Here is a 13,111-nt window from a genome sequence, read left to right as displayed (position 1 = left end):
AGTAAAAAGTTCAAAGATCATAAAAGATTCATTCCCACCTAATGTAAAAAATAATAATGAAGTATCTTATAACTTATTATGCGACCGAATAAATTTATAAATTAAAATAAAAGTACAATATTAACACTTAAATTAAAATAAAAGATTTCTGAATATTATATATATTTTTTTTTTAATTATTTATTTAGGCACACAATACATGTGCCAAGGATTGTCAATAGCGAATATATCACTGTCCTACTTGTAGGTGACAATCCCTTTCACAAGACAAACATACACACACAATGCTTTACACAAACTAAATCTCAATATGAGATATTTAAATTGTTTTGGTCGTGAGAAAAAAAAATTCTGCAACACTGACAAGAATTGAACCCAGGACCCTGAGATAGAAAGGCAAGCATATTAACCACCAAACTATTCAACTCCAATACATAAACACAACAAGTATAAATGTAATAATAACAATTTTCACTGAAAGAAATTGGTAAACAATATTTTAAAAATTAAACAATGAATAAAAATTTTAAAAATGTTACATTTTTATCTATTTAATATAGAATAGAATAATTTGTATTAATATAATGCCATTAAACATTCTTATCTGCCATTACATCAATTATCTTTGTACTGTATTTATATATTGACCCATAAAGTTATTGAATATATTTTTAAAAATTTAATGTTATAAATATATATATAAATAGACCCCCATACAAATTCTACATTCTATGTATTTCTTTTTTATTTAGATTTACATAAATAAAAAAAAAACTCACAGCAAATTTGACAGTGAAATCAGTGAAATCCATAAAATTTTGACCTAGCGCATGGACTGGATCAGCACCCATCAAAATTTTTACGCCACAACAAAGTAGTATTGTGACCTGAGGAAGAGTGGAGTATATAAGCATTCATGCTTCACAACGGCCCAAGAATACAAGTAAGATACAAGTAAGATGTAGTTCTGAGTAGGGAGGCACAGTGTGAATCATACGACTTAGAAATTATTCGACTTAGGCACAGTCGACTTAGGAAAGTTTAACTGTATTTAAAAACTGGGGGAAAAAGGGTGGTTAAGCCCCTTTTCCCCTAGTTTTTAAATATTCAAAAATTTGTACCTCATTAACCATTCACAAGTTTTTCGTCAAACAAATTTTTATCTGTCTTAGAAAAATCAGTTCTATAACATATCAAAAAAAAGTTTTCCTACGAAGCCTGATTTTAACGTGTACATAGGCCATATTGCACTATATGTGTAACAGACAATGAGCTAACCCAGGCATTTGGGAGATTTTGTAATCTTACAAAAAGGAATATGAATACGTCATTATCATTATCGTCATTCGTGCCTAAAAAATTCTTGACAATATGCGGTAGGAGCTGAATATGACGCTTGGTTCATGCGAAAGGCATGAATCGCCAACGTTATGACAGATAGGCTACTGTCTAAAAATTTAATGATGTAAACCGTATTCGTTATCATTTTCATAAGCTTGCGAAAACTCCCTTTTAACTATCTAGATGAACCGGTATAACTTTATGGCTTGCACGTAACGAGTATGGTTTCCACACCAGTACTTGTAAAACCGCGATAACGGTAGGAATGAAGCAGACAATGCAGAACATTGAATAACGAAGATCGCTGAGCTGGGTGCTTGTGGCACTGCCATCCTTCATTTCATTATAACCATGGTTATTTAGGATACTGACAATCAGCATTGGTGCGAAAGACTGGGCTGGTTTGGTAAAAAGAGCGTTGAAACCAAACACTGAAGATGATAAAGGACTTCTGAAAATACAATAATAGACTCAATTTCATTCCAAAGCATTGTAGTACCGTAAGAGCATAGTCTAATAAAATTTATTCAATACAACAATAAATAACTATAATTAAATGTTTAATGGAACAACATGTGGTGAAACAATGGGATTAGGTTTTAAAAGCAGCATTTGATTAATTTTAATACACTACAAATTAATTTTTTTTAAACCAATAACCAAAGGAAGAAATAATAATATTATAGAGCTCTTTAGGACCCACATCAGCAGAGTAGCTATTTGTTTTGAGTAATTAAGGGATAAAAATTTGTATAAATAGTCAGCTCCAAAATTTTCTCATAACTGTTATTCCTATTAGGTCTTTCTTCATTTTTGTATGGGCGGCTGTTAGGACCAACAAACTCTACTGCCTCTATTATACTGCCCTCATCAGACCTTTCAAGATTATGAGAGCTTGTTATTTTAAAATTAAGGATTAGGATTTAGCTTACTTGCGGTTGTATCGCTGTTGATCTTCGTCAATGATGTCTGACAATGGTAAATTTGCAAAATTAAACACAGCATTTGAAAAACCGCTGAAAAAAAAAACGAAAATATTAATTCCGTATTTATAAATAAACACCCCACTTTGAATAAACGCCTCCTTCTATAGCCTCAATTGGAAGGAATACCACCATCAAATAGGTACCTAAAGGTGTTCATTTGTTCCTCAAATGCCTCTGCCCACCCCGCCCCTAAATGAATGTAAACAAGTCTAATGGAAGCAACATCATTTTCAACACATTCCATTAATGATCTACTCAAAAGAACATGTGTTAGGTCTCCTTTTACTCTAGTAGAATTAAAATTTTTTCCAACCTGGTTGGGATAAATGTTTCTTTATGATTATGCAATAACACATTTTGTTGAATTATGTAGTTCCATATTTCCAGTGAAATTAAGGGGTATGCATTTTGTGTATACATCCATATACACCAAAAAATAAAAAATACCTCCCTTAATAAACACCCCCACCCCTAAATCTTCCCCTGCCTTTAGTGAAAAATAAAAAAAGGTATTACTTTAACAGTTGGTTATTAAAAGAATTACTGTGAATGCCACTGTGGTTGTGAATGAGGATCTTATGAATGAGTTTCCATTAGTGCCTTTTCACTGTCGGTCAAAAAAAAATCTTGTGATCCCCTAGCACCATACTACATACTGTATGTGGCAAAGGCAAGCCAAACGAGTCACTGGTTGCAAAAAAATCGACTTTTAGTTATTAGTACAAGGTGAGATATAAAATGGTAAAAAAATCATTTAAATCTGACATTTCGTTATGAAGTTACAGGAGTTTAATCATACAACTGTTTAAAGAACAATATTTGAGAAATCAGCCTTCAAAGTTTATGATTTAAGGCATTTCTCAGGCAAAAACCATCACTAAATAGTTAAAAATGTTTGTTTTTACATTGAAAAAGGGGGAAATAACAGCATAGCATGATATATAGAAAGGTTAGTTTAGTGCAATAAAATAGATTTTAAAAATTCTCTGAAACAGGCCAACTATTGCCCTCTAAATAAATTTTGCTATTTTAAGCTCTTCAATAAAAAAAAAAAATATGCAAAAACAGCCAATAGCATCACAGATTTCCAAGATGAGCCTTTTTGGTTGGTCAATATGGGCAACACAAAGATATCTGTATCATATTTAATGCAATTAATTAAATGTACAGTATTTTACATGTTTCTCACTACTTACCTATCGAAAAGCAAGAACAAGGCAATAAACCAAGTATGTTGAGGTCCGATAAGAAACATAATGGAAGACAAGATGAGCTTGGAGTAAAATGAGTACAGCATTACTCGGTAGTATCCTATTCTTGCCACTGTCGAACTCAATAGCAAAACCAAAATCTAACAAAAATATATAATAATTACTACATATTATACATTAAAAGATTTAATGGTTGATTGATAATGCAGTAGTAGAGACAGACCATGCACACAAATCACATATTCAAGTGGAGGCGCCAGAGATTGTTCCGAGAGCAGGTCCCCACCCACCTCAGCCCCCATCATGGTTAATAATAATAGTGTAGTTTTATATAGCTCACGTATTCATTTAATGCAAGATGCTTAAGGCGCTTGATATGTGCACTAGGTTGATGGTGGGTGCCTGGGGTTTCCAAAAAGTTTTTCTATCCAATTCAGGGCAACATTTGATACAAATGTTTTAAAATATTATTTTTTTTATCCCCCAACGAATCTCTCCTAATTTCAACGATATGGGGGAACAAAGCTGTATAGTCCCCTAATGTAGCTCCCCCATAGCACCGCATCTGCCAGTACTTAGGCAATAAATTTACAATAGTATGAGAAACCAAACCTGCACTATGAATATCTCACCTGTGGAAGTATTTGTGTGGACCCATATATAGATTTACGAGAGAAATTACTGAGATCTTCATCTGGTATAAGTTGGTCTCCGAGAATCGCAATGAAACTGACAAGGTACTGCAAGTGAAAAACCATAAGAAAATTGGTCGCGATAAAAGAAAGAAAATTCTTGTCACAACAGATCTGTTTAAAACACTGAAAGATGGATAACTTGGCGTTATCTGGTTCAAGCAACGACTCTGCCTGGTGTTTCTCGAACATGGCATCCTGATGCGTGTGCACATTCCTTGCTGAGAAAGTCATCGCTAACCAGCTGATCAATGCAATGACTACGCAACACATTTGAAAAGCACGAAAATTATGCATGCTATCAGAAAAAAATTCTGTAAAAAACACACTCGATGCTCCAAGGGTTTTAGCAATTTGGCTCCAGTTTGTCAAAAGGATTCGATCTTCATACTTTGTGGAAATCTCTGCAAATAATGCGCACTGGGCAAGGAGAACAAATGTAAAAAGCGCATCATAAAAAGACAACGTGACCATCAAGTGAACCCCACAAAGCCAGTCATTCTTTTCGTAATCACGCCATGGAAACCAGGGAAAAAGAAAAGAAATCACAAAAATTGGCGCACCATAGAGAATGGATAATTTACGCTGCCGGAAAACCGCAATATTAGAGCTGTCCTGTAAGTAGGCAAACAAAGGATCGTTGATGGCGTTCCACAGAAGATATATTACTTGAGAAATTTGAAACCATGATTCAGATATTCCATATTTATTGAGGAACAACTTTACGTAATAAAAACTAAATACACCTGTCATTAGACTTGCTCCAAATGTAGTGAGTGAATAGGCAAATGCATTGAGATGCAGTGTTCTTCTGGTACTTGGTGCCATATCAATATGCTGTTGGCTGTTGTTATTTAAAGTAGTGGCTTCTAGGTACAGTATAAAATAAAACAACAGAAACAGATTTTTATAAAAATTATTTAATATTTCTTAATATTTAATTTAATTCAATTTCATTACAAATGAAAATGCATCATTTGGATAATAATGAAAAGGCAAATATTAAAAATTACATACATTAAAAATGTAGTGAGTGGATAGATCAGAAACTGACTCCATTGTTCATAATTAACTCCATGACTGCACAGATAGTTTATCTGCCTAGCTCTACTTATTAGTAGAATAGTAAGTTGCTTGATTACACTTGTTATCTCTGATCTTTGTATACTACATTGTATCCGACTGCTAATTGGTTAATTGTAAGACTATTGCTAATTATGTATGCATAAGCTCTTTTTATTTGGTTTTCAATTTTTTACTTTACACCTGATGAAGCCGGCATTGACTGCCAGCGAAAGCTTGCGTTTAATAAATAACATCTAAGTTAGTCTCAGAGTGCTGCCTTTTAATTTTCATTGTAAAAAATGCATTGCACAAGATATAAAAACATTCAAATTCAGAATAAAAAATTACAACAATAACATTGCACAGATTCAAAAAAGGATTTAAAGAAAATAAATAGAGACAAAAAAAAGGGGGGGGGGGAAAGGATATTTATTTAGGAATGGCAGTATGTATGATTCTATGAATGATTGAGTTGCTAAACTTGGCAGCAACTAAGCCTCGCCTGCTATTTCCTACTGCACTAAACATAGACCTACTCCTACTTACTCTAGCTAGGCTAGGCCTATGATTTTTTGGTACTTCCACTAGGCTAGCATACACCAGGCCCAGGCCTAGCTATACTTCTCTAGTTAGAAAGAAGGCCCTACCTAGCCCCCTATCGATTACCTATATTATTATTAGCCTATGGTTAGGCCTCCTGCGGTAGCAGTACAGTGGCAGTAATGTAATGAAAGTTTTGTGTTTAAAAACACTTTATTGCTTAGCTACCTTGTTCTAGGCCAAGAACGCTCCATACACCCAAGACTATAATTATATACCGCAACCGGATAAGCCTGGCCTAGCCTCTACGCCTGCCGCCCTGCCCAGAGAGGGCGGTAGAATAACTAACGACGACGCTGTGTGTCACGTCTAGCCTAGAGACTAGGGAGGCCTAGTCTGCACCAAAAAGTTTCTTATTAAAAGATCTTTGATCTTTCAAAGTGTGCCAATGTTTGAAATAAAAAATGTATATTTTAAATAAATAAATAAATAAAATATGGCATAGGGTCTACAGTAACTATCTACGGCTCTGAAAACATTTTGTTACAAAAAGTATATTTTATTCTCAACGCGCGTTTTACTTATCGGAGCAGCTTTAAGCCTTCACTCCGAGTCGCCATCTTTAGCGCAATCAGGTTTTTTTGTAATTAATCGGCGGAAGTAGGTTGGTATTCAGCAACTGTAAAACCATATTTCGAAGTATCAGATTCTATTATATATCCGTACATTTTTGTTAGATAAAAACTGGTGTTTTTTCTGCATGCAAAGCTAAGAAGAAATACATAGGCTAGCCCTAGGCCTATATGATAGGCTGGGCCAGGGCCTAAGCCCTAAGCTAGGGCCTAGGCACGGCCTTTTTAGGCGGCACTCAGTACTGTAAGTAGGCCTGGCCTGGTACTGCTGCTGGGTCTCTGATCATGTCGGCCGCCCGGTTTGTTATGCTAATAAACAGCATTATGTATGGTGCACCAATAGGATCATAGACAGCTTACATTACTCACACTGATGACTGCAGCTAGCCTAAGTTTTATTTATTAGTGTATTATTAGTATTTTGTCCTTTGTTTGGCCTCATGATTATGTGGTGTTACTAGGTACCGACCCACTTGCAGCTAATATAGTAATCAATTATTAGTTATTAAGAATACCGTATTCAACAGTTTTATTTGAACTTGTATAACATTGTTTTCACATATAGCAGATTAAATTATGCATTATAAAAATGAAACCTGCTGTGTATTACTATTATTGATGAAATAGTCATATGCATAGGGGCCTAAATTATATTATAATATAACTGATTTATTACCACTTTATTAGTAGTAGGCCTGCATGACTTGTAACCAACGAATTACCGTAAAAAAATTGGGCTATTACTTTCGCAGTTTCAATCTTTCGTTGTGCATTTCGCTTGTGTCCTTGAACAAGGCACTTGTTAGATTGATTATATACATTGATTCAGTCTACCCAGCTGTATCAACGGGTGCCAGCAAATTGCTGTGAGTAACCTGCGCTGCACCAGCATCCCACCCAGAGAGAGTGTTACACTCTCATCCGCCTCACGCTACAGAAACTGGAGATAAGCTCCAGCCAATATGAGCCCTAGTGGCTCCACAAGGATTTACTTTTTTTTACCTTGATGTGGTCTTAAAAAGTTCTATATTAATTAACAAATAAATTTACTTTTTAGATATTTCAAAATGGCTGACGTAATTGAAGCCATAAAGAACTACAAAACTGCACCATTTGATGCAAGATTAGACAATTTATGTCAACCAATACATCTGTCTCTTATACACATCTAGATGTGTATAAGAGACAGGGATGAATGAGTTGTGAAATAAACATTGGCGAGGAATTATGAAGTGCTTTGAAAACAAATAATAAAGTCTTGTAAGTAATTCTCTGTGTTACAGGAAGCCAATGAAGGTGCCTTAACACAGGAGTGATATGATCCCTAATTGGGCTTAAAGTGACCAAACGGGCAGCTGCATTCTGAACTCGCTGAAGTTTTGAAATATCCTTACGAACACCTTTTACGTTCTTTTGAAGCACGCACTCTAGTTTGTGATAGTACTTTATTTCAGATAGGATTGAGTTCGGCCCCGTACTTTCTAGTCTTTTTTTTCTCATTAGAAGAAAAATGCACCTTCATACACATGTATTTATAGGCCTATAATATGTATATACAGTATTAGTGTAATATTGTATTATACACTGCTGCGTGCAGTGTTGAACATCCTACCAAAAATCGACTACAGTATATGGAAATATTAATGCTGTGACAGACATCAATAGGGAAAGGCGCCAGTGGCGTATCTAGGGGGTGAACGAGGAGGGGGAGCTGCTCATGCCACTCCATAAAAAAGCTTCCATACGCTGTCACTTGACACTTGAAATTTTCTAAGTAAAAAAATTATGCTGATTCAGAAATCACCTCGTACCACTTTATTATGCGAGAATCGAGCACTTCAACATCACAACCCCTTTACCCATTTCAATTCCTCAATACCTTCAGATATGTCACCAAAAGGTGCATGCGTTTTATTGGACATCCTTGGCGAACTAAGCAAGAACTTAGAGATACTGGTATGATGATCTCACCATGGACGCAAACGGATTGCTTGTCCCACAAGAACTTCCATTGATGCACTCATACTGACCCACCGGTACCAACTGCAATGCAGAATCGTAGTGGTGGCTGATTGGAAGAACGAGGCCAACGATCCCGAGCAAGCTTGACCTGATGATGTTTATACAACTATAATATCAATGAACTACTCGTAATGTCCAAATTTTAAACTGACCAATCAGAATGTGAAATTTAGTAGCCATTGATACGCGCTTTTTTTACGGAGAAAAAAAATGAATGTTTATACTGTTAAGTCCCCACACCTTAGCAACAATATCCAATGGTCGGACGTAGTTGAAAATCTGAGTTTACTAAGAGCGAAGATACTCGTCTTATTCATAACCCTGTTGTAAATACATCTGGACTGGCTGCTAGTACCTGAACTTCATATAATTTGTTCGTGTCTCAGCTATTCGCTTCGCAAATATATTTTATGTACTGTATTTCGAATAAATATATTACAATTCCTGGTCTGCAAGCATAAAATGAAATTAAACAACAAAATATGTTTGCCGTGAATTTTAATGGGTAACAAAATTGGGCATCACTCTTCATCATCCCATAAAACAGGGACATGAGAAGAAGAGCATACGTCAAAGTACAAAAACATATTTAAAGTAACATAGTGAAATATGATTAATGTTGGCATTACAACCCCAGTGGTAATAACTTTTAAGGATACTGTATTCTTTTAGGAATAAATCTGATAAGATTGAGCACCAGCTTAGTGTGGTGAATATGGCGCAGGATTAATAGTTTTCTCAGATTGAACCTAGATGAATATTTCTATCATTTCAACATCTACTACAAACATAAAAGTCAAACCACATTGTAAATGTTTACAAAATAGGCCTACATACAACAATTTGAATATTAAAACCCTATGTAGTGTGTAACCCTTGCGATTTAGGCCTGTATTTATAAACATTATAAATTACTTATTTCAATATTGGGTTTAAAAAGTTGTAATTTACTTTTTTAAATACAATATCACGTTTAAAATTACTATACTTAAATGCAACAATTTCTCATATACCTACGACGGTAGACAATCTGGCTTTATGTATACGAATAGACGTTTTCTCAAATAAACAAGAAACAGGTAAATTTCATGAATCCTTGATAATTGAACCAAAAGGACGCAAGTGTTGTTTTTAAGATGTTTCGGACATTCGGAGTTTTCCTTAAGTTCATATTCATTTATATCTAGGCATATAATAACAAATATAAGTAAGTAGTATATAGTATATTAATATACATGTACAAATGGCATAACACTTGATGGTGCTGTTGGGAACAATATTTTTTTTTTTTAAACAGATAAATGTATGTAAATGTAAATGTTCTAAAGCTCTGACACATGTTCAAATTTTATGCGACAAAAACAAGTGGCATGCCTAAATATTATCATGATTACATCACATCATGAAATAATAATAATAATAATAATAATAATAGTAATCGCTACACGCTATCGCCGACTCCTTTGGCGACGCTGATTGGTCTGTTGAATCAGGGAGCGATTGCGTCTAAGACTGTTACGCTGCAGTGCAAGGACTGCAGTGAAAACATAGCGACTGTGTTGCGATTGTATGAAACCAAGCTTAAGGCGCACGTTTCCATCTCAGAGAGCTGAGCTATTATTGACTTACGAAGTTGTATCATTTCTATCACTGTTCCGCATGAGTTATAGATAGTTAAATTAAAAATGGCAGATCCAAGAATTTGATACAGATGGGGCCAGGGAGGGACTTCCACAGACCGAGGATCCACCCAGCTCAGGCCCACCATGCTGAGGAATGAAAATCTATTATTATGGCACCAGATGGCCGGGAATTTCACTCTCGGATTTAAATTTGATTTTTTGATTATTTTCTTTGAAGTTTTGGCCGGCTCGCACCTCCCATGAATCCGCAGATTAATTGTATTCCACTGTGCTTTCCCGGTGCAATGTCACAACAACATATAATTACGTGTATGAATAATCTAGATATTATGTAGTGCCTAGAATAATTGTAATACCCGAGTACATCACACTTAAGTAAGGTTTCCATACAATCGCTACATGTTATCGCCGACAACTTTCGGTGATGCTGATTGGTCGGGAGCATCCAAATTCCCTCTGGGACTGCTACGCAGTACAGCGATTGCACTGGAAATATTTTAACGTCAGTGTAGCGATTTTAAGGAAACCAAGCTTTACTACTCAGTTGCGTGTTCAAGACCTAATCTAACAATATACAAACATCAAGAAAACGATACAGTAAATTCTTCTATCCTTTTTATACTGAGTAACCTGCTCAGTAAAAAAAATATATAACATTTTAATAATGTAATGAGTAGTAGCGTAACAACTTTGTTGTCAGCTTTTAATTTCACCAATTTCATAATAGCCCTAATGTGTATTTTTAAATATTTTATCTTATTGCATGTTTGGTGTAATATTTCTTGATCGGTTTGGTGATAATGTAATGTTTCTTATTGTTTATGCCAGATTTAAGGAACATTTCTGTTTATGTATTTTTATATGTGAATAGACCAATAAATAGTATACTATTTTATCTTATCTTATAATTTAAATGAATTATATTTGTAATTACTGAATGGGAGTGATTCTCTGACATATGTTATAGTAATTAAGTTTACTTAGAGACCAAACCCTCCCATTCAGCTGTATTGATTTCCAATAAAGATAAGAATGATAAGAATAATTTAATTTAATAATGAAGCTTATATAGAGTAGAGTTCTTTTTAGTCGTGAGAAAAAAGTGAACACAGGGCAGGTATCATAACCACCAAGCTATTCAACTCCACGCAAAGCTTATTCTGCTTGTCCTAACTAACATATATGTGTCGCTCCGAACGCTTTCTTTCGGATTTTTCACTCTCATATTTTTCATTCCTAATGAATTCATTCATTCTGTCGAGCATCATGATGAATTTCTGATTCATCGTGTCACAGACTTCCTGCATTGGATCGATACCTGTCAAAAGAATACATCATAATTCATTAACATTTTATTGACTTATTTGTTTATTCATTCATTTATTCCATAGGCGGTAACACTACTTGTGAAGTGGGGTGCGCCCGGTATACACTTTTAGAGTGGAGCGAAAAACCAAGGCTGGAGTGGGATTGTCTTTGGCCTACGTTCTCTGGGAGACTATTATTATAATTAGTTGATTGTTTGTACGTCATAATGTAAACCCTCATGCCTACTTAAGCAAGACTTTTTCAGAGGGCGGAAAAAAATTAAAAATAAAATTTAGGTTTTATTTTGCAAAAAATCATCCAATGGGAGGAGAAAATAAAAATAAAATTGTATTGTTGAATGTAAACAGTGTAATAGGATGGTTAAATGCTTTAAATATTAGGAAGAAATACATGTCTTCAGTGGCGGGCGTAATAAAAATAAAGAAAAACTTTATTTTGTTCTGAAATTTACATTACGTTGCATTGGCGGCGGGTGCGCTAATTGGCCAAAAAGAAAATTTATTTTTATTCTAAAGCATCATTATTGGCGGGCGGCAGGTTCGCTAAACAAGGTACCGTACTGTATGTAAAAAGTTTCGCCTTACAAACCAAAATCGGTAATATCAACGAGATCGATAAACAACAGCCAATGATCTTGTTTGTGGTGGGGCCTACAGGGAGGGTAGTTAGTATCACTACAATATTTTTGGGTGGCTTAGGCCTACCCTGTGCCGCCGCCAGTATTTATTCGTTCATGTACGTTTGTTAGTTCATCATTTAAACAAATATTAAATTATTCACTCATTCATTCATTTTAATAATAACAACAAAAATAACAATAACAATATTATGAATAAACTTCAGATAGCTCATTTTACAATACACATGTATTTATAGGCCTATATATACACAGTACTGCATATTTAAATGTTATCATGGTAGGACTCGCATAAGCATGTAGGCATATTCATTCATTCCATTTTTTTAATTATTATTAGGGCTGGAGCTTTCGATTTGTTCGACGACGCGACGCTAGAACGGAATCACTCATGCGTGACCGTCCTATCTGGCGTCCTACGTTCTCTGCATACGTAGGTTTGGCCAAATTGCGTTCTAGAATCTACTCTACGAGGTGACCTCAACGTTCTCGCATGCGCAGATGACTTTTATTGACGTCATTACGTTCTACGTCCTACCGTCGTCGTCCAATCGAAAGCTCCCTATTATATACTCGCTGGTTTGACGTCATACCTTCTACATACGTATGCTTTTTCTTCGGTTTTCTCACTCGCTTTTCTGAAAATCCGGTCCAGAGTTTGAATCTTTCAATCATAAAATCAACGATTTCCAACGAGTTCTGCATCTGTTCGTTTTCGGCTCTGGTCCTAGCAAAGGCCTCGTTTACAATGGTTAAGAAGACGTTCATCAGGATAAATACTATCATTAAGATGAAACTGAAGAAAAACAGCGGACCTAAGATTCTGTTGGTTTGTTTCATTGCTTCGAAGTCGAATTTTCCTTCGGAAAACATAACGTTTCATAAAACATAATTTTAATATACATTTATTATAATATGTAACACAGTAATAAGTATATAAATATATATATATATATATATATATATATATGTGTGTGTGTGTGTGTATGTATATAGGTCTATATAAATAAAGA

At 34.9% G+C, this 13,111-nt stretch overlaps 2 protein-coding genes across 2 annotated transcripts in view; both read right to left on the bottom strand.

Moving 5' to 3' along the window:
• Positions 1 to 1,103: 1,103 nt before the first annotated feature.
• Positions 1,104 to 6,118, bottom strand: LOC117104044 (transmembrane protein 180-like). Its single transcript, XM_033244702.1, has 5 exons — positions 6,064 to 6,118; positions 4,171 to 5,099; positions 3,524 to 3,678; positions 2,274 to 2,357; positions 1,104 to 1,792 (listed from the first exon to the last, which is right to left on the bottom strand). Exons 2-5 carry the CDS (start codon positions 5,056 to 5,058, stop codon positions 1,513 to 1,515), a joined length of 1,407 nt encoding a protein of 468 aa, XP_033100593.1. The 5' UTR covers positions 5,059 to 5,099; positions 6,064 to 6,118; the 3' UTR covers positions 1,104 to 1,512.
• A 2,852-nt stretch (positions 6,119 to 8,970) lies between these two features.
• The window catches only part of LOC117104035 (polycystic kidney disease protein 1-like 2), a 20,290-nt gene continuing 16,149 nt past the window's right edge, over positions 8,971 to 13,111 (bottom strand). Inside the window, exons 16-17 of the mRNA XM_033244690.1 lie at positions 12,692 to 12,958; positions 8,971 to 11,450 (exon numbers count right to left, since the gene is read on the bottom strand). Coding sequence (XP_033100581.1) covers positions 11,302 to 11,450; positions 12,692 to 12,958 — 416 coding nt within the window. The 3' untranslated portion in view covers positions 8,971 to 11,301. The remainder of the gene's footprint in view (positions 11,451 to 12,691; positions 12,959 to 13,111) is intronic.

The sequence above is a fragment of the Anneissia japonica genome, unplaced genomic scaffold (genome assembly GCF_011630105.1).
Source record: "Anneissia japonica isolate Jap-2015-1 unplaced genomic scaffold, ASM1163010v1 scaffold1065_len1792383_cov172, whole genome shotgun sequence".
In the NCBI taxonomy this organism is placed as follows: Eukaryota; Metazoa; Echinodermata; class Crinoidea; order Comatulida; family Comatulidae; genus Anneissia; species Anneissia japonica.
The sequence above is the reverse complement of the archived record's forward strand: the minus strand, read 5'-3'. Positions and strand labels throughout refer to the sequence as shown.